The sequence below is a fragment of the Belonocnema kinseyi genome, chromosome 5 (genome assembly GCF_010883055.1).
Source record: "Belonocnema kinseyi isolate 2016_QV_RU_SX_M_011 chromosome 5, B_treatae_v1, whole genome shotgun sequence".
In the NCBI taxonomy this organism is placed as follows: Eukaryota; Metazoa; Arthropoda; class Insecta; order Hymenoptera; family Cynipidae; genus Belonocnema; species Belonocnema kinseyi.
The window spans coordinates 116,202,589-116,224,829 of record NC_046661.1 but is presented as its reverse complement, the minus strand read 5'-3'; the positions used below and the strand labels follow the sequence as shown (position 1 = coordinate 116,224,829).

The 22,241-nt window shown below is 33.6% G+C and overlaps 1 protein-coding gene across 1 annotated transcript in view; it reads right to left on the bottom strand.

The window, feature by feature from the left end:
• Positions 1 to 1,397: 1,397 nt before the first annotated feature.
• Positions 1,398 to 22,241, bottom strand: part of LOC117172555 — a 33,752-nt gene continuing 12,908 nt past the window's right edge. The window contains exons 3-4 of the mRNA XM_033360611.1: positions 18,968 to 19,780; positions 1,398 to 2,667 (exon numbers count right to left, since the gene is read on the bottom strand). Coding sequence (XP_033216502.1) covers positions 2,633 to 2,667; positions 18,968 to 19,780 — 848 coding nt within the window. The 3' untranslated portion in view covers positions 1,398 to 2,632. The remainder of the gene's footprint in view (positions 2,668 to 18,967; positions 19,781 to 22,241) is intronic.

Sequence of the window (22,241 nt, the reverse complement as noted above, 5' to 3'; positions counted from 1 at the left end):
TGCATCATCCCCACAATGGCATGTCTAGTCCCTTGTTTCCTATGTCCATGGTTAGTAATAGTTGATAAGCGTTCCGTGAGTAACCTAAAGAATGTTGCATGGATGCTAGCGCCACGCAGTGGAAACCTCAGACAACAAGGCTGCAATGCAAGTGAGAGAGAATTTTATTTTTAAACTTCGTGCGCAACATACTACTTGAGCTATTATGGGTGCGCTTGAAGTCACCTTCAGCAGAAGCCAATATCATTTTTTTACATTTTTAACGCTGCAAAAAAAAGTATTGCGATTACTCCGTGAGTTTCGAATAGAAAATTTAACGTAAAATCCGAATTTCAACAGTTTAAAAGTTGATCTTGCTGTTTTATTGAGTGTTTTAAAAAGGAACCGAATGGGGTCTTTGCGGGTACTTTGTAGATGCTCCCATTCGGTTCCTTCGGTCCGCCAGGGAAACCATGAAGGCAGAAAATCTACACAATATCGATCAAGTTAAGAATCTTCAATAACAGAAAATGCTTAAAGTCATAATCAGAGTAGATGGAAAATAATATTTTCAAATTAAAATTATTTCCTGAAAAAAAGATCCTACTCCATCTTCACTCCATTGGGAATCGAACCACAAAACTTCTGAAATAACTTTCAGGAAATAATTTTGATATAAAAGTTGATTTTACTATTTTTTTTTTAGTTTTTTAAGAAGAAACAGAAGGAGGACTCAGTGGGCTCTTCACGGGTACTTTGTAGAGGTTTCGGTTTCTTCGGGCCGCCAGGGCTGATGAGAATGTGATATAAAATTTCAATACTATATTTGTAATTTCGTTTCACATCCGTATGAACTCTAGTGAAGATTTACTTAACACAAAAAAGTAATAAAAGTTTGCAACACGGTGAATTAAAAATAATTATTGAACTTACCTTCTCGGATTATAAGCGAATATTCTTTTTCAAAGAATTCGCGATTAGACAATAGTTTGATGAAAAACCAAAATTAATTAAATAAGATTCGTAAATAATAAAAGAAACCCTCATCAAGTCTTTTTCAAAAAGGGCATACAATTATAAAATATAAATAAAAATTACAAATTAGATTACAAAGAAACCTTGGACAAACATTAATAAAAATAAAATTTACTTTAATCTATTTTTGCATACTATAAATTTAATAGTAAATCAAAATGAATAAAACCAAATTAGTTTATAGTGAATAGTTTATAATTTAATTGGACTATTTAGTACTCAAAACGAAATTTTAATTTAAAAAACGGAAGATAGATTTTTTCTAATTAAAATAATGTCTTCTGTCTCACATCTCTATTCCTATTAATATAATATAATGCAGAACTAAAAAAAAAAAAAAAAAACGAAATATAAAACTATTAAGAAACAGAGAAGACGAACATAGTATACGAAATATTTATATTTATGAAATTAGTCTTTCTATACAATTGCTCGCGCGCATTCGCATACTCTCAACTCCTTTTGAAATCATAAGCATGTTGCTAGTGTAAATACAGTCCATGACTTTGTCTAAACGATAGAGCATTTCGAGTGAACTTGCCTTTTTTCTCGAAAATAAATGTGACAGAATACAATATATCGCGTTTACAATAAATAATGTGACAAATATATATGTTGGTGCGAATTTTCTTGTCGCGAGTACATAATACGGATTAACGTCTGAGTATATGTACATGACAATAAAATAATAAAATAATAAACATTTTGATAAACTTGTATACAATTTAGGTTCACGAATCGTTTCTTTTTTGTCGTTCCTTTTAAAACTAAGGCACGCTCTACGCTCTCACTTTTTTTTAGTTAAAATTTTCTCTTCTTCCTCATCATTGTATAAATAAATGTATAGAGCGCCACCACGGACTCCAGGAATCTTAAAAATTAACCGACGTACTACAATTTTATAATAATTAATAATGTCCTAGGTAATATCCTTTCTGTACATAATCCTATGTCTTTCTTAATAATTTCCTCTAAAAAAATGGATAGTCGTTATCATTTTATAATGATAATAATGAGAGTAATGTTAATAGGAAGTAATAACAAGATAATGCATGTAAAATCAGATGTACGGACATGAAAAACGGACTCGTCTATCTCTCTAAACAAAAAAAGGAAGAGCGGAAAAGTACGCAGATTAAAGATTTGTCTGAAGAATTTGAAAATAGCGCCGCGTACGATTGGAAGGTCGAAGACTTTAAACCGGAATTAATAGGTGTGCTGTTGCCTCATTAAAACCTTTGTTAAATACACTTCTTTTTCGTCTAGTATCTGAGAAATCTCGTTAGAGTGGTTCACTCCAGATATATATTTATGTAACAGTAGGATAAAAACGTTCGTTTTGCACAACGTACGCCATATTGCATTTCACCTCCAACGTTCCCCAATGTGTAATACTACTTCGTGAATTAATTATTAATAATAATGAGTTCTATATACTGACGGCGACATCTTATGAATTCGTATTTACAAATTTACCAGCCAGCCGGACTTCAGAGAATCCGTAGCTACTACGTTTATGGATAAAAAAATACTAATATATCGCATTGTCGTTGCACGGGCAGTGATCGAATTGAGTTTTTCTCCAATGATAAGGCACCGACTTTTGGGATCCTGAGATTCAACCCGCATGCTTCGACAGGTTCAGAGGCATATCTAAAACAAATTTATATATAATTATTTTCTTATTTTATATAACTAATTACAGGAATCATTGTAAGGGTGGGATTAAATTTCTCTATGATGATAAAAGCATTAAGTAATAATGAAACTAATACTTCTTCTTAACCTCAAGCCAACGAAGTAGGAGGAGTGGGGTATGGTGCCGGGCTTTGAATGAAATATCCTGTAAATTTTAATAGAAATTTGATTTTTATGACTGTGTTTTTTGGTGACAAGCTCACATGATCCGGTTACATATGTCACTGCTTCAAACCGTTTCTTAACTACGTCATTATTTGATATTTAATTAATACGGTGGTCTTGAATTTTGTTCAGCGTACTCCATACCATGGGGCATGGTGTCCCTCATATTACTGCTGATTTATTTTAATAATATTAACATTGTAGAATAAAAGGTGTACAATATAATAATTCTTGAGTGTATATTGCATAGAAAAAACGACCTGAGATATATTCCGGGAGCTAGCGATCATTTAGAGTTAGTCATTTCACAAAATCTGAAAATTGTTTGTAAGCTTTATTTGGTATCACTAGTAAGTTAATGGACCTTCAGCTGGCACAGTTCCGGGGGTTTAGCTGCGGCAGCCTTCCCCGTACGTAAAATTATAATAAAAAAAAACTAATACCGCAAAAGTTGAAACTTTGTTAACATGTTTTTTATGCTATAAAAAATTTAAAAAACGTATCCAGCCGAATTTAGAGTGGGGGATTATGCCCCAGCTTTTCACGTAAAGATATGAAAAATATACGCTGGGTAAACTGATAACGCAAAAGTTGAAATTTGGCAAACTAATAGTTAAGTGAATATCTTAAACGAAAAAAATATCCAGCTTTATATTTTGTGACAAAAAGTGTCCAGCTGTTGCAGTCAAAGCAACAGCATCTTTCACTGCACCAGCTGGGCACTTTCGCCCCACTAAATACAAAGCTGAACGTTTTTTTCGGTTAAGGGGAGATTCTGGTCATAATTTTTCAAAAAATCGAAAAATTTTTTTCTTCATATTTTGGTAGTAAATACTTCTAGAAATAGTGTAGAATTAATTTTAAAGGTCCACAAGATCGAGAACAATGATAAAAGAGACCGAAGCAGCTACTGCGCTCGAGCTGTCTTTCACGATAGAAAACTTTAAACTCGATTTTTTCGAAACTACATTTTTTGACACTTTCGACAAATTTATTTGGAGAGTAATGAACCGATTGACTTGAAATTTGGACAGCTCATTCTTCAAGTGTGTCTATCGCGTGAACTACGATCATGAACAAATATTGTTATTTAACAAAGTTATTGAACAATATAACTTGCAAAAATGAGGCAAAAAATTCAAAAGTCCGCCATTTCTTTAAAATTCTTATTGTAGTTCACACGATAACCAAAAATATACAGATTATAAGTCTTTTTTATTTTTTTAATTCGGGTCAAACGTTCCCAAAATATTTGAGAGAAAGCTGGAAAGGAGGACAGTTTTGAAACAGCCACTTTGTAAACAAAAAGAAAGCAAAACATTTTTTTATTAGTTCAACCTATATACTTTACACTATACAAAATTTGGAAGGAACATATTATTTTTACTATTAAATCAAATTCTTTGAAAAATACAAAAATAAAGACACGGATGACCAGGATCTCCCCTTAAGTTACTCACTTAACTATTAGTTTACCAAATTTCAGCTTTTGCCTTATCAGATTACCCAGCGTACATTTTTCACATCTTTACTTGAAAAGCTGAGGCATAATCCCCCACTGTAAATTCGGCTGGATACGTTTTTTCACTTCTTTATAACATAAACATGTTAAAAAATTTCAGCTTTTGCGGTATTAGTTTTTTAAAATGATTGTTTCACGTGTTGGGTGGCTTCCATAGCTACATCCCCTGGAAGTGCGTCAGCTGGAGGTCCATTCACTTTCTAGTGATACGAAATAAAGCATACAAAAAATTTTCAGCTTTTGTAGTTTTGGTCACTAAAAAAGGTCGCTGGCTCCCGAGCTAATATGATCAACACTTCTTGAAAATTCTATTCAGTGTGTAAAATATCTGCAATTGCCTTTGACAGATATCTTATTTACCGACAGGTACGAAACACGCGAAAATTCAAAACAGGCATTTGATCAATATTATTCGAAATAATATTGATTGATTTATTGTTCAACCCACGGAATTAGGATTTTTTCAAAGCTATACTAAGGATCGATATTTCGTAAAAAAAATATTGAAACCATGGCTTTTGATGTATTTTCATCTGTAGAAATCAATTCTGAGTTCAAATTAATCGTATCATTTTTCATTTTTTTAACTCCAAAAAACCATGATAAACCCGTAAAAATTGATCTTAATTTTGTTGTATATACCTAAAAAAATGATGCGGGAGGCTATTTTTAATTGCGAATTCGGATTCAGCGTCGAAAAATACATAAGAAAAAGTTGGTCTGGTCAAAAGTGCAGGCATTTCACGCTTCGTCTAAAGGTAAATTTATTTAGAATTTAGTACAAAAAAGTGATTAAAAATGTAATGAAAATCAATTTCATTAAAACTAGTTAAAAAATTTTTTTAAATTATAAATTGAAATTTTTTAAAAGTTTTAAAACTATTGGCTGGTACATTAGAGATCGATGTACAGTTATCAACCCATGACTTGAGACGAAGTTTCTTGCATATGAATATGCCTTTATGTTTACAACTTTGCTACATATCCTGCAAATGATATTTATCAAGTCATTATAACTATTTTAATTGCGGTAATATTTTTTATTTTAGAACATCAACTTAGATATCATTTAGAGCTTATCTATCGTCTTGGGTTCCTTTTCAACATGTTGGGTACTTTCATCAACCCTGAAATTAAAAGATTCTTTTTTTTCATATGAATAAAAAACTTCACAAAGTTTCTTCAATAATTTGATACTTAATACCTCTAACGGTAAATAGAATTTTATTCGAAAGCAACACTTTGTGAGCCTGCAACACTGCCTGAAAAATTAGCGTTGCATAGCTCCTTACCGAACGGTGCCAGCTAGTGACATGAAATTAGTTTTAAAAGCGCCACACTGACTCATAAATAGTTCCACAAATGGTCACTGAATAACGCATAAACCGTTCTCCAACCGTACTGTTAGGAAAACTAATGACACCAGATGGACTCTCTCTGACCGAACCTTATTTAAAATTTCGCGCCATATGACATTACAAATCACAGTCCAAGTCAGTGGTGTCAGAACGCGGATATCTCCAGCATACGCAGTAGTGATTCTATGTATTTTTAAAATGACAGAGGACCTTACATAACCTAAAAATACACAGGAATAATCACTGCGCATGCCAGATATCCGCGTTCTCGCGCCACTGGTCCAAATAGATGACAGCCACGCCAATCGTATGATAGTCAATATTAAAAAACATTCATACAAACTTCATGGGACTAGTGGTGCCGTTCGATACGATACTGTCTCCTGCTTGGGACGGGATCGTGTTTCCGACACCCGTTTTCGGTTTTCTCTCGGCTCGACTTTGGCTCGGGAAGATCGGCTCGGGTTCGTGTCGGGTTTTCGATACTCCTTCGCCAGATGTGTCTGTGACGTAGCGACTAGCGGTGCACAGTAAGGTCAAATAAAAAATGTGGCTCAAAATGATATATAGAACGCAATAATTCACCGATTTTAAATTAGATATTTTTGTAAAATTTTGGACTAAATTTTCTAGAAAAAGTTGAGAGTGGATTTGTTTTTTTTGTTTGTTCATTTAATTTTTATTTTAATGCAGATAGCGAAAGGTTTTGCATTTTTGCATTTCATGTTTTATTCCCGTAGACAATATTGTTTTGATACTTCAAAGCACTTTGATTCAATGCAAATAGCGATATAAGACAAAAGAAGATAATGTTAGCTTGCAAAAGTAATTGTTATTTAGCGGATTTTAATAACAAATAATCCACATTTAAAATATTTGATGTTAAAGTATACTACTGGTCTTAAATTGCTTGCTTTTATTGTTAGCATGATACGTGGCCATTAAAATTCAAGATTAAATGTTATTGATCACTTCTATAAACTAATTCTACAAACAAATGTACACCACAGATATTAATAGGCAGAAAAAATCGTTTTTTCTTCTACTTATATTGTAATGATATTACAGATTATATTTTCCGTGAAAATTATACTATTCCTTGATATTTGTTTATTTGATAAGCTAAATATATGAAAAAATTCACATTTTAGGAGTTTGAAGAAAAACGAAATCGATTTTTCTTCTAATTTTATTGCAATTGTATTTCCAATTATGTTTTCTGAAACAATTTTGTCATGATTTAATATTTGTTCATTTTTATGAACAAATACACATTTTAAGAGTTATCAAGCTAACACAGAAACAAATACATATATGGTTTTTTCATCTGACCTTGCTCAAATTTTATTAAAAAACGTTGCTATGCATTAATATTTGTTCACTTTAAGAACAAATTATATAAACAAATGCACATTTTATACTTTTTCAAGCAAAAGTAAATTGTTTTTTTTCTTCTGACCTTGCTGAAATTATATTTCGAATAATAATAATTTTTATATTTTATTAACAAATTACACATAAACAAAAGCACATTTTCGGCGTTTAAAGCAAGAATAAATCGTTTTTCCATTTGACCTTGCCCAAATATTATTAACAAATTTAGTTATGCATTAACATTCGTTAATTTTACATGCAAATTATATAAACAAATGCACATTTTGTGCTTTTTCAAGCAAAAAAATCTACTTTTCATCTGACCTTCCTCAAATTATATTTAAAAATATAGCTATGCATTAACATTTGTTAATTTTACGAACAAATTATATAAGCTAATGCACATTTTGTACTTTTTCAAGCAAAATAAATGTTTTTTTTTCATTTGACCTTGCTCAAATTATACATAAATGTAGCTATGAATGAAAAAAGGAACAAATCATAAAAACAAATGCAATTTTTATGCTTTTTCAAGCAAAAATAAATCGCTTTTTCTTCTTACCTTGCTGCAATTATATTTCAAATAACGTTTAATGAAAAAATTTTGCTATGCATTCATATTTTTTTATTTTATGAACCAATTATACATAAGCAAATGCACATTTTAGCCATTTTTATGCAAAAATAAAACAATAAAAAAATGTGTATGAATAGAACATTGGAAATTCATATTTTTTATATCAAATTCTGGAGTTTAGTTGAAAGAAGTCGGTTTGAAAGTTGAACTGTGTTGTTGAAAACTCGCTTTTTTCAATAAAAAAAAATAATTTCCCTGTGAATCAAAGTATCATTTGTTGACGAAAATTCATTTTTTTTTGTAGAAAACGAAGATAAGAGAACAATCATCAATTAATTATTCTCTCACAAATAATTCTTGTTTATAATACTAATATTGATAAAAAATGTAACTATTTTGTTGAAACCTTTTTTATTTGAGGTAGAAATTTCTTTTATAACTGAACATTTAAGTATTTACGAAAAAAGTTTTATTGTTTGATCATTAATGTTTTCAAATGAAAAGCTATCTGCAGGGTTCTACTTGAAAATTGATCTATTTCGGTTTAAAATATAACTACATAATTGATTGAACATTTACTTTTCTGTTTGAAAATTGAAACTATTGTGTTTTTGGTATATACAACTTATTGAACTTTTTGATTTTCGAATAAATATTCGTTACGTATTTAACTATATTTTTGATAATTCATATCTTTTGTTAAAAATATATCTTTTTATGTAAAATGAAGTGTCTTTGTTGAAAATTCAATTTCTTGTTTCAAACTTGAAGTGTGTTGCAAGTTCATTTTATTTTTTAAAAAAGTAAGTATTACTTCAAAAAAAAAACATCCCTGTTGGTTAAAAATTTATTTTATAATTAAAATTTTAATTATTGCATTGCAAGGTTCATAATTTTATTTGAAAAGTAATTTTTTTAATTCAAAATTAAAATTTTGTTGGATGTACGTTTTTTTCAAGTAAAAAATTAAATTTTTAACTGAAAAAGTCACTGTTTCATTTCTGGTAGTAAATTTATCTTCTTAATTAAAAAATTTACCTCTTTGTCTAAAAATGGTTCAAATTTCAATTGATTGGTTGAGGGACTTAATTATTTTGTTGAAAACTCTATTTTTAGATTAAAAAGTAATTTTCTTAAGTAAGAATTTAACCATTCCATTTTTTATTGAAAATTCAACTATTGAAGTTTTTATTGAGAATTTATCGTACATATTTGGTTTGTAAATGGTACTTTTAGACCGACAAGTATTCATACACATGAAAATTAAAACTCACGTTTAAATGAACCAAGTTTTCTAACCGTTAAATAACTATCTAACTCTGTTTCCGACCCAGTTACCAGTGACTTTGAGTAACGCTCGCACTAGCAGTCTAAATATTTACCGACAGTAGTGTATAAGTACGGTACCCTCAAACTTTTCGAACTACCAGATATCGCGATGTAATTTTAATAATGTAATTTTTTTTCAAATTGATTGAAAAAAATTTTCAACTTATAGCTTACTTTTTCAGGAAAAACTTTCGGTACAATTCTGCTTTTTTATAAATTCAAAATTAAACTTTCCTATGGCTGAAACCCTAAAAACCATTTTTTAAAGAAAAAATTTGTATAAAAATACTGTACTTGATGATTATTTAATTATTTTCAAAATTAAAAACAGTGAAGTTATAGAGAATATATTCCTCGAAAAAGATCCTAAAGTAAAATAGACTTTTATGCAACATAAATAACCAGAAAAAACTATAAAATTACGCACTATTATATTTGAAATATATTTAAAAACTTAAATGCCTACTCTGTATTTTTAACTATTAACTTTTTTTTCAAAGATTACTTGAAAGAAAAAACTAAGTTTTGCAAGTGTTCTTATGTAAAATTTGAATAATAACCTCTGAATGGTCTTTCCTAACCGTTTACGCTACTCTCAAAGTTTGACATGAACTTTTTTTAATTGATTCGATTTTTTCAACCTATCAGATACGAGGATCAAGCTCAAGGGAAGATCGATATTTGATGTAAAAGTATAATGACTTAATTAAGAAACTAATAAAAAATAAGGAAATTTGTGGTTAATTCTGATCCAATCTATTAAGATTTTCCTTTTCCTTTGCAGAACAATCATTTTCTTACTAAAGATATAGATTATATTACAATTGATTAAAATTTGATTAACATCCGTCGAAATATTTTTTTTTCAGGTACACTACCAGTCAACAGTTTGGGTTTACCTCTTTTTGATGATTGATTCAGTTCTTTTAATTTTAATTATGTCAGAGCTAAAATTTTTCCCTTTAAAACATTAAATGTTCTTGAAATGCTGCATAAAATAAGCCCAAGATTAAGCCTATTTGTATATTTTTCAAGAAGATAATGCAAAAATTGTGTGAATTTCCATTTTTTCTTAAATTTTCAATAACTTATGTAATAATGAATATTTTTTAATGTTCCTCGACTTATTCTAAAGCTATTTTTCCAAAGCATCGTAAAAGTTTATTAACATAGAACAACTTCAAGTTCTTGCACAGTGATAGGATTTATTTTTTTGTTGACTGCGATAGGAATTTTTAAAAAAGATTTCCGCTCATAAGCTTTTGCGATACTGCGGAAAACTAGCTTTAAAATGAGCCCAATAACATAAAAAATATTTATTATTAAGGAAGTTATTGAAAATTTAAGAAAAAATTGAAATATATGGTACACTATTGTTGCAATATTTACTTAAAAAATGAACGATTTAGCATCATCCTGGGCTTATTTTATATGAAATTTTTCGACCATTGACTTATTTAGAGTGCAATTTTTTAGCTACGACATAATTAAAATTAAAAAAAACTGAATCAATCATCGAAAAAGAGGTGAACCCAAACTTTTGACCGATAGTGTATATCAATTTTTCATACCTTTTGAATCATCCATAAATTACGTTACCAATTTTGGGCAGTTTTTACTCTCCTCTCCTCCTCCTTGACAACCGTCAATCCCCCCACCTCCCTCCATAAAGTAAAGTAGCTTTGAGATAAAAACAAATTTTACGTTTTATACTAATTTGTGTGTGTGTGTGTTTATAGCGAGTCAAGTTGTCAATATACGTATATTCTGCCGTCCCAACACGAAAAGTAGTTACTACACATTTCATCAAAAAGGAGTTGCGGAATTCATTGTGTTTCTAACCCTTAAACGGTACACTCCAACCTAGCATAAGTAAACGGTAAACTGATGCGAATTGGTTTGTTTGCAATGCTAATATTAATTATTTAATATATTGAAAATACAATAAAAAACTAGCATATATGACACATATTTGTCAATTTAAAAATACAACGAATCTTCGCGAACTTTTCTAGATCCCTTGCCGGTGAAGCCAGATCATGGCAACTAACGGGAGGTTACTCGAGGATTCTTGGGAAGGAATCCCTCCCTAACTACCTGTTTCCGGTGCTAAGAAAGTAGCCATCGACGGTTTGTTTTCCCTTTCCCAGCAATCCAAATCACGCGACCGTGGTGGGGATTTTTACGAAACATGCGAAATCAAGCGCCACAAGTCCCTGTTTTTTGATAAAGACAATTCCGCAGCCCTTCCTGTGGACGATAACGATTTTATGAAAACAAGTGACCACATCATTAAAACCAATGATAAAAGCCCATACACATGCATCCGTTATAGCGACAAACTCTGAGCGAGCCGGGGAGGATCTGAATCCCATGACCTACGGTAATGCTTTCACTCTTACCTACAAAGAAACTATGCTAAATGTAGATAGTCAGGGCTTTCGAAAATTATGTGTAACGGCCAGATCGTACAAAAAAGAGAATAGAATTCTTGAAGATTCTCAAACTTTAATAAATAAAGGTCTATTTGCTTTTGTCTCAGCTAACTTCGTAACCAGTCAAGGTGTCGCAAAGAGCGTCCCCATTGAACTGTCAGAAACAGAAATTCAAGACTCTAGAGATCCTTTGCTACTTGAGAGACACGACCTCCGCGACGAATGTTCGTCGTCTCAATCGGAAGTTTACGGATAAAGAGACTGGCGCTAAACCAACTACCCCATCCACCTCAATCAAGATCATTTTTGAGGGCACAACCCTACCTGATAAGGTTGCAATCTTCAAGTCCGCATCATTAGTTCAGATTTATAAACCACAAGTGAAAATGTGTCTCAAGTGTCTCAGGTACGGACACATTAGCACTAACTGTCGTGCATCTGCTCGGTGCAAACAGTGTAGTGGTTAAAACACCCACAGTGAACGGGAATCCGGTCCAAACGTGGATAGTGCCTCCAAATGCTCCAATTGCAACGGAAATCATTTTACAACCTCACAAAATTGTCCGGAATTGTTGTTCCTAAATCAATTTCGAACCTATGCTGACAAACACGGAGTTTCATTTGCTGAAGCAAAGGAGGTTATCAGGCCCAAAAAACAGTCCACAAATGGGCCTGTTTCTCGTAAATCCCCTTCATTCGTAAGCTTCTCCGACAATCCTGATTTGAACGAGGTTCCCGCTACCTCATTGCTGGATCACGCTTACACCACCCCAACTCGATCGTATTCCGAAATTATAGGTTCACAACCTAAACCCCTTATGAAAGCGAAGCCAAACAAGCCTCCACAAACATCGCAATCCAATCAGTCAGCTCCTAACTTCTTCTCCTTTCACAATAACGGAAGAACTCCGAGCTCCTTGTCAAATCGTTTTGCCTTGCACCCCCCAGCTTCTCAATTTACTAATAAGCCCACAACCGACGCTGCATTCATAATCAGCAACCTAATCGAGGATTTTAGGCGTGTCTCCATTATAACATCTGATATCTCCACAAATGTATAGGAAAGAGATCATTTTCTTTACGCATCTCGAATAAAGTTAAATCCCTATCTAATTCTTTACTTGCATCCCAAAATAGAACCGGTTAAGCGGAGCAATCTGGCTATGTGAATCTAAATAAAAAGTAAGAGCTAGGTATATCAAAATGACTCAAATAAGTAAATCAAGAATTTTTTGTGGAATTGTCGCGGGTAATTAAAAAAGAAGGGAGACCTTCAAAATATCTCCGACGAGTATGTCATACTTTTACTTTGCGAAACATACCTGACAAAAACTTTTCACTAATACTTTTCAATTTAATCAGAGATGACAGATTATCGAATAGAAGCGGTGGCATCGCCATAGCCGTTAGAAGAGAAATCAATTTCTCCAGAATCTCTACGATAATTAACTCAAAAGTAGTCTAGAAACCCTAGCTGTTTCTATCAAATCTTCTGAGGGAGAGCTCTTGATCGTTTCGGTTTACAGAGTTCCCTCCTCGGACAAATAAATTCTATCCAATGCTTGGCCAATGCTGTTCAATTCCATTTCAGCCATCAATTCTGATTTGGTCGTCATTGGAGGTGACTTTAACAGCCATCGTCTCTTACGGGGCAGTTTTCGCAACTGCTCTAATAGTTTAGAGCATTGCTCCTCATTAGAACAAACCGACTTCATGTGCCTTAGCAATGGCAAAGACACGTTTGCCATCCGCCCAGGCCAACCCCCTTCAGTCCTAGACCTCTCATGTGTAACTCCAAATTTATTTACTAACTGTTCCTGAAATGTTTGAGAGGATGTAATGGAAAGTGACCACTTCCCAGTTGTGACAAGCCTCGGAGTGCCCATTCCCATTCCACCCTTCTTCTCACACAAATATAAACTTCTTCTGCCTGTCCACCTTCCCCTCCTGTTATACATGCTGACAGAAACTTAAACCGCCGAAATAATAAACGTTTTGTGCCAGCGCCGTGATAAAACGAAATATGCGACCAAGCTATCGCAAAAAGAAATCGAACCGCCAGAGTTTTCAGGCGTGGCAAATCTTATCCTATTTATTTAGAAATGAAAGACAAAATGCGTATACAGTATATTGAGTAAAAGCCAAATGCTTCTTTAACCATGCACGAAGAAATTCCTTTAGGAAATTCTGTCATTCATTGGATAGAACGACTCCTATATCGTGAGCCTGGAGAGCCGTAAAATGTTTTAAAACTATATTTACTCAACCGATCGTGGCCTCGTATTTGGCAGGCAGAGAGGTTATAGCCATAACGTAAACTATAATATCTTACGACATCTCCCCGAAGCTGCATGATCGACCGATCTCGAAATCTACAATAATAAACTCAGCTCCGGGCTATCCCCTCTTCGGGGAATAACTTCCTGGTCATTTTCATTCGAAAATCGACTCCTAATAAATTTCGGCCCATTTCACTCGCGCCTTGTCGCTCTAAGACTATGTGACGAGTGGGTCATGTGACCAGATTCGTACCATACCAACATTTCATCTATTTTCTAACTTATTTTCACACGAAGTGCCACATCGAGTTCAAAATTTAGAATACTAAATAAGAAGCAATAAGAAAGGTGGGTCTGGCCCTAAATTTGTATAATTATCAAAAAAGTTTTTTTTGTAAATATTTTTTGCTTTTGCATAATTAATAATTATTCGAATTTAGAACCAGATCTACTTTTATTAGTGCTTCTTATTTATTATCCCAAAATTTCAATTTTATGCGGCGCTTCTTGTGAAAATAATATAGGAAATAATAAGTGTCAGTAAGGTAGGAATCTGGTCACGTCACCCACTCGTCAAATGGCCTTAAACTTGTGGAAAAACTTGTAAACAAATATATTTATCTGGCATCTAGAACACAACTTCATTTTATCCCCTTCACAATTCGGTTTCAGAGAGGGAAGATTTTGCGCTGATAATTTGGCTATACTGACAACAGATGTCTGAAAAGGCTTCTACGTGACGGCCGGCCTTTTTCTGGATTTAAAGGAAGCCTTCCCGAACATAGAAGTATATTTTTTCCAAATGAATGGCGAACTAGTAAGTCTAAAAACTAGCACAGTGAGCCTGCTACAGGGAAGTATACTCAGTCCAATTCTCTTTCCAATGAATACAAGAAAAATGTATTCTCTCATCCCTAATGACTGCATTATAATTGAATTTGCAGACGATATAGCTGTAATTATGAAATTCCCAGAAATAATATTAGATTAACAATTTTCCTTTGACGCCCACTTTGCTTATCTGACCGAAAAATACCGTAAAAATTAGTCGATCAGACCTTAAGGCGTGAAGAAAGATATAGAAAAATGCTTCGGACCCACTTTTCAGGACCAAAATGTGGCTACGTCGAGAGTGGAATAAAATACTATATGCAACACGGGATGAAACTTCCTCGGGCAGAAAACGCACCCTCGGGAAAAATCTGCTCCTTTCGCCCCTTGTTGCATAATGTACTATTAGACCTCTCACGGGCGTCTGGTGAAGACCTGATCCATGTGTTCCTGTAAGAATATATGATGATTTCATCAGAAGCTATATAGATTACGGTTCTCACATCTTTTCGTTTAAACATTATCTTTTTTTGTTTTGAAAACTAGCAAAAGCTCGCAATCAGGCTTTAAGACTAGCTATAGGTTATAGAAAAAGCACCCCGATTAACATCATGCTAGCAGAAACTTGTGAATCTCCTCTAAAGAAACACTTCTGTTTTTAGGCAAAAATATTCGTTCTTAGATCATTTCCTATTCTTAACCACCCCCTACCGGGCAGCCTGGAGAAACTTTGGAACTCTACAAATCGAAAAAACAGATATCATATCAGAGACATCTTTGTTCTCTCATGAGCTTTCGACAGAATTGCCAATTTCAAACATACTGATCGTTTAAATAAGGATAGCTCAGATCCTGGGGCTCTTATACAAGACTTCACAGATCACAAATATCAGGGCTTTGTTTATTTTTACACACACGTTTCATCACCAAATCGTTTATATTTTCAGGCCTCCAGTTCATGCACCAGAACGGCCGGATGTTCCGAAATTTTTTAGTTCACACCAAAGGCGTTCGGTTCATTTCCAAAGCTGTGAAACACATGAACGGAAATGACCGGAACACCAATTACAGAGTACCTTTGACTAGAAGGTACTTTTTCGTCTTGACGAAGGTGCTCTGTGATTGGCGTTCCGGTAATTCCGGGTTACGGTCATTCTGGTTCATGTGTTTCACAACTTTGGAAATGAACGGCTCAATTCGTCGCTAGAAGGACACTATTTCCGCGGAATGTTTCTGATTGGTCAACGCCTCATTCCGGCCATTCCGAGATCCGGCCGTTCTGGTACATGGACTGGAGGCCTCATACTTCTTAAGCGGAATTAAGAGCGTGGCCGAATAATATCAAATCTTGCATCATTTTTGAAATCAGAAATAGACTGTCGATTCTGGCCAAGCTCAATCACACAGTAATAATAGTTTGGATCCCAAGACACTAGGATTTCGAGGAACTGAGCATGCCGACCGAGACGCGAAGTCCGCAGCTGCTGACGGCGCTCTTCCTCGTGTTTCTTTACCTAGTACTGACTTCTTTGGTACCGCTCGAAAATCTCTTCTAGATAGCTGCAGGCATTATTATACTCAGGCTTGAGAAAACAAGAGCGTGCACTACACCCAACGTTTTTACGACCGTATAATTCACTACATGCTAGTTTAGCTCAGAGAAACATTGTAAATTAAAGCCAGAGCATTTGTAATCTAGATATTGATGAAGATCTGAATTACATCCTGTGGGTTTGCCCCCGTTTCGATAACATAAGTGGCACCCTCAATGCAGGTCTCTCTAAAGCCTTGAAATGCCCCCCCCCCCCCAGCAATTATCAGTTTTTAGCAAATCCCTCCTTGCGAATTGTTTTACACATTTTTAAACTTCTACTAAATGCAAACCTGAAAACTTTAACGAATAAATTATTTTAAAAAACGAAGAAATAAAATTTTCTCTCTTTCAAAAATTGTCAATTTGCTGCCCGTGTTGTGACACGGGTGTCGTCGGTTGCACATGTAGCCTACCGAGATGCCCGATCCTGGACACCAGCGTGCATGGGGCCATATCTGCTTTCCTCTCCCCGTTGGAGGAGTAGCTTTCCGTTCTTTTCAAATTATCCCAATGGGCATACAAAATCCCAACACTAGTTCGTGATAGTATATACAAGGCTTTTGAAGCAAGTATGGAGTCAACGTAGATAAGCCATTGGCTCTCCTTAATGAAGAAGAAAGAAAGAAGTCCTGAACAGCAAGCGACTGAGCAGACACGACAATCTGAGATCCGATGTTAGGGCTTACACTGTAAAAAAAATCTATTGAATTTTACATCTCTGGTGGATGAAAATAAAAGGACCCTCGTGTATCGGAGTAACTTTACGAATCTGTTGTCCAATTCGGCCGATAATTTTATACGCGAAAATGTAAAATTCATTATGTGAAAGAATAAAATAAAATTTATCAGGGCGACAAGTTTCGAACACTCGAAGCTCAAACTTCGTAGAATTTCATGGAGATTGAAGAAACACAAGCCGGACACATTACCATTTACCTAAAACACATAAGATACTCTGGGTTTTTTTTACGTTTAAATATTCCGTAACAAAAATATGAAATATACGTTTGGAATAACCGCATTTTTCCCGTTCTAATAGCAGAAAATGTAAAAGGCAAAATGGGAATAGCTCGGATTTGGTCTACTTTATGTGAAAGCTGTCAAAAAAGTTGAACATAGCTGTGAATTTCCTCACATTAAGAATAAAAATGCTCCAAAATTGAAGGTTGAAGGCATCGATAAACAACGAACACGAGAGACCCTTTCGTATTCATATATTATATGATTAATTATTCTAAATTTTAAATTAATTGTAAATAAAAAAATTGTACAGTTTCCGCCAGGGTAAAATTAAAGATCTTTAGTAAAATTAAAAATTTCGATGTAATTTTCAATCACAGGAAAGTGATTTTACCGATGCATGGTATTTTTATAAGCTGTGACTGAATTTTCCCTTCTGAATGTAAAGTTTGTACGAGGGAATGTGTCATTTTATTTTTATCGAGTGTGTAATATTACACTGCTGTTCGAGGGTCCTTTTATTTACATCGCTAGAGGATGTAATTTCACATACTTTCGTAAAATTACACAGTGAAGTGTGTGATATTTACAATGATACAATATGTAATTTTCCGAAACTCTGTAATTTTACACAAATTATTTTTTTACAGTGTAGTTGACGTGCCGTAGCACCATTTTCAGAATGAGGGATTATGTCACACGTTGTTTCATGATTTAAGAGTGTTTGTAACCCTAGATCAATTCCTTTATTTATTTTACATATCTCACACGATATCTTTGTAATATGTTTTTAATTATACCAGTTTACAGAAATGCAGTTCCATTTATTAGCTTAATTATCTCAGTATTTGAAATTAATTTTTTGTAGTTAGGACAGCTTTTGCTGCCTTTGAAACCAGGCTACTTGTCGTAACTGTAATTTCACCACGATTAAAAGCAAAAAATACCTTCACATTTTCTTAAAATTTAGCATTTACTAATCTTAAAAAAAGTCGCATTTGCTGTTTAATTTTTATTTTTTTTTGTATACTATACGATCGTGTGGTGAATTATAAACTTCGGTAATAAATCAACAATAAATATAAAACTAAGAAAGGTACATTTTAAACAAAAAATGGAATAATTAAACTTTTAATTAAAAAATATAATTTTAAATTGAAAATAAAACGAATTTTCTACCAAATAGTTGATACTTTTAACTAAGTTATTGAATTTTCAAGACAAAATGACGAATTTTCTATACAAAACAGTTCAATTGCCAAATAAAAAATATGAAATTTTGATTAAAAAGTTAATTTTATATCAACTGTTGGTTCTCGCTCTCGATTATATACTTATCTTGCACTTCGCGCTTGGTAATGTATTTGCCTCGCATTGTGCGCTCAGTCTTTGTATTTCTCCGACATTTGTGTGCAGAACTCAAACTGAGAGGTCAACATTTCACGGTTTCCCAGTCCAGCGGCCATCATGTGACTGGGACTCCCCCCCTCCCAAACACAAGTTTTGTGATTGCCCCCCCCCCCCCCAAAGAAGTGGTAATGTAGTTAATGGAGAATCCCTTTAGTATATTCTATAAATAACCCCTACTGAGGTCTACATTGGCATCGAAACCTGTTGGTTCCCCAGTAGCATAAAAATGACGGAGAAAGGAAAAAGTGAGAGGTTGGTTTTTGGTCAAGACTTTTTCCCGTTTTCCCCCTTTCCCTCTCTTTTTCCTTCTGGCTACATTTGTCTACAATGAGCCGAAAAGTGAGGTAGTTTGGAAATTTGTTGTTGTTTTTTTATGAGTTTTCAGAGTTAAATAGAAAAATAAGAAAAACAAAGCTAGTACCTGAAGGAGGTGTGAGAGTTTGTTCTCTGTAGTCTTTGTAGTGGTGAACCGGCGGAGACGCTGGATGAGGCGGCGGTGGTGCGTACAGTGGCATTGGGGGTGGATAATGGACGGGGGATGAATAGTGCATCCACAATGGGGCTCGGTATGGTCCAGGTGGCAGCATAGGGACCCCATAAAGCGGGTGATGAATGGAGGTGTTGGCAGATGCGACATAGGGGTCGATTCTAGCCCTGGGATAGGGTTGACTCGACGAGTATTTCATGGTTTGCCGGTCCTCCGGCTTGAGTAAAGTCCTTAAGAAGCCCGGCTCCGTGTTTGGCTTGTCCTCGCCTAGAATACTTGTTATGCTGTACGACGACAGCTGTTTCGGAGATTGCGTTGGTGGCGCAATAGTTGTCGTGTTCACCGGTTGCGGCGTGGCACGTCGCTTCGACGCTTGGTCCTCCAACGTGACCCGCTCCAACTCTCGTAGAATTCGTTTCCGAGGAGAGACGACATTTGGATCTAAAAGCCGTGAAAGTTTCTCGATTATGAGACTCAGGCCCTTGCCCGGTGCCGCGCCATTTGTTTTCCGTGACGCTGATTTGGAGAAACCAGAGGCCGTTTCCGATCCCAGCTGCAATGTACCAGGGTCGAATGGTTGCCTTCGTTTTCTCGACACCAGCCGTGGATGCGCGCAAAGGCGGTTCCGAGGATGTCTACGATAGTAGAAGTTGAATTCGATGGATACGTTACGCCTTGGATGTGTTTGCTTCCAACAGTGGTCCCTCTGCCATGGACTCGATTGCACTGACGAATTATCGTCTGAAACTGGAAACAATTTTTATATTAGGGCACGGAGGGGCAACGCCGAAAAGTTAACGCTAGACGGTCACACTTCAGTAGAATATCATATAGGTCACAGTGGGTGAAATTCACCCAAGCTCCAAAAAACTAAGATCCTGCAGTAATATTGAGTTCTAAAAATCTAAAACAGATATGTAGGTATTCTTCAAGGTTTAAAAAAAAACGGTTTAATAGTTTTTGTCACCAAACTTGTCCATTAAAATATTGCAACATACAAGAAAAGTTGAATTAACAGACTCTACAAAGAGTTTGAAAAATTGTTTGGGTGAATTTCACGCACGGCGACCATCTAGGGATAACAGTCAATTCTTTTTTTAAGCTTAATACGATGTGGAATTGATCTTTTTTTTTTCTTCTCATTTCGTGTCCTACATTATTGCACATCATGTTTGTAGAAGTATTAACAAGGTGGCCACTTTTTTATAAATTTTCAATTCCCGGCTTTCTCCCGGTAAATAATTGTGACTTCACCCGGTTTAGAAAAGAATAGCTCTCTTTGCGAAACCCACAGTTTTTCGTATATATTATCCATTGCGAAAGTCGGTAAGCATCAGATAAGCAAATTTTTCATGTCTCTGGACTTCTATTCAATATTATGAAAACATGCAAAATTAAAAATCGATTTTTAAACAAATTTTTTAATATACGGTTTGAAATATTTTTGAAGCAATAATTAGTTATTTTGAATTGTAAGTCTGCAATTAAAAAATATATATAATTAAAAATTTGTCATAAGGACAACCGCAGGATTTCGCCGGGAGCGGGTGCTAATCTGGAAAATTGCACCCACTCCCAGCGAAATCGCGGTAAAATTTCAACCACAACCACGTCTCATAACCGTGAGATAGGTGGTTATATGTACAAAAGATTTTGGACAATGATTTTAGATTAAAATTTCGAAAATAGGAAAATGTCAAAACGTTAAAAATGGAATATTTTAAGATTCGAATAAACTTTCATAGCCACAGCTTCTGAAATTATAAAATCTTAAATTATTATCACATAATATAATTATAATTTAACATTACAGCTGATTAGACAGATTTTTATGAAAGGCAAAAATGAATTGCATTATTTTTAAAAAATTTGGAAAATAGATACTAACTTTAAACGGGAAAAAATTTAGTCACAAAAAATAGTGATATTAAAACTTTTATACTCAAACCTTATAAAATCTTAATTATTTCAAGCAAATTTAAATCGCTTGGAAATTAATAGTTTTTAAATTGCTAATTATACTTTTCATAATTTAATCAATTTACTTTGAATTGCAAAATTAGAACCTATGAAAAGGACAAATTAAAAATGTAGCGTTCATCATGAAAATTTAGAACTCTAAAATCATAACTATTTAAAATGACCAAAACTATCCATTAACTTATGCATCATTTTCAGAGTTTAATTTTAATATTTTTTTTTTTTATTTTAAACTCAATTTTTTATTTTTTTATTTAAAATCTTTCTTCAGAATTATTATTTTGTTTTTTGAAATTGTACAATTTAAAGCTTTTTAATTTGAAATTGCTCTATATGTACTTCTAAATTTATTACATTCAACACTGAATATCAAGGCTTTTAATATGAAATTTTGAAATATTTAATAGCGAAATGATCCTGCAATTTTTAATATTTGAATAGGAAACCACAATATTGTGAAATTAAAAATTCAAAACCTCTAAAAATGATTCTAAAAATTAATTTAAATTATTAAAATTTCAAAGACGATAAATATGTTAATAATAAGTATAATATCATGTAGTAGCAGCTACCAGAAATATTGTGAACCTTTCAACTTTAATTATTCGAAACACTTTTAAAATTATATACTCTAGATTTGGAAACTTTAAAATATTACAAAATACGGGAAATCTTCCGGTGTCATATTTCTCTCCTGGCTTTATCCCGGTTCTCTCAGGTGGCTAGTCACCCTGATTAATCACATGAATAAAACAATGATTTGGCAATTTAATTATTTCCAACAAGCTGTATTTCGTCAGATTTGCCCCCAAACCAGAGGGCAAAGCCGAGCTCAGCTTTTTATGAAAAAGAAAAAAAAACATCTAAACATGGGAAAATGGGATGGTTCGCTTCTGTGGTATTTCATGTACTGGAAAAATTACTTTAAAACATATTCAGCAATTTTTGTAGTTGATTAACGAAAACATAATAAATGATATTAATAATTAAATTTAAAAAAAATTTCCCGTAGAAAAATTGGAATATTATAGAGTTTAAACTCCCTTATTGTAAATTATTTTTATATTACATGTTCATAAATAAAAATTTTATTCAATTTCAATTACATTATATTTAATAGTGTAGGTACGAGAGTAGTTCAATAAGTCCTTAGAATGAAGTATAAAAACAATTTTTTTTGGGTAATTTTTTTTTTATTTTTCAACATAATCTCCTTGGAGCTCTATAC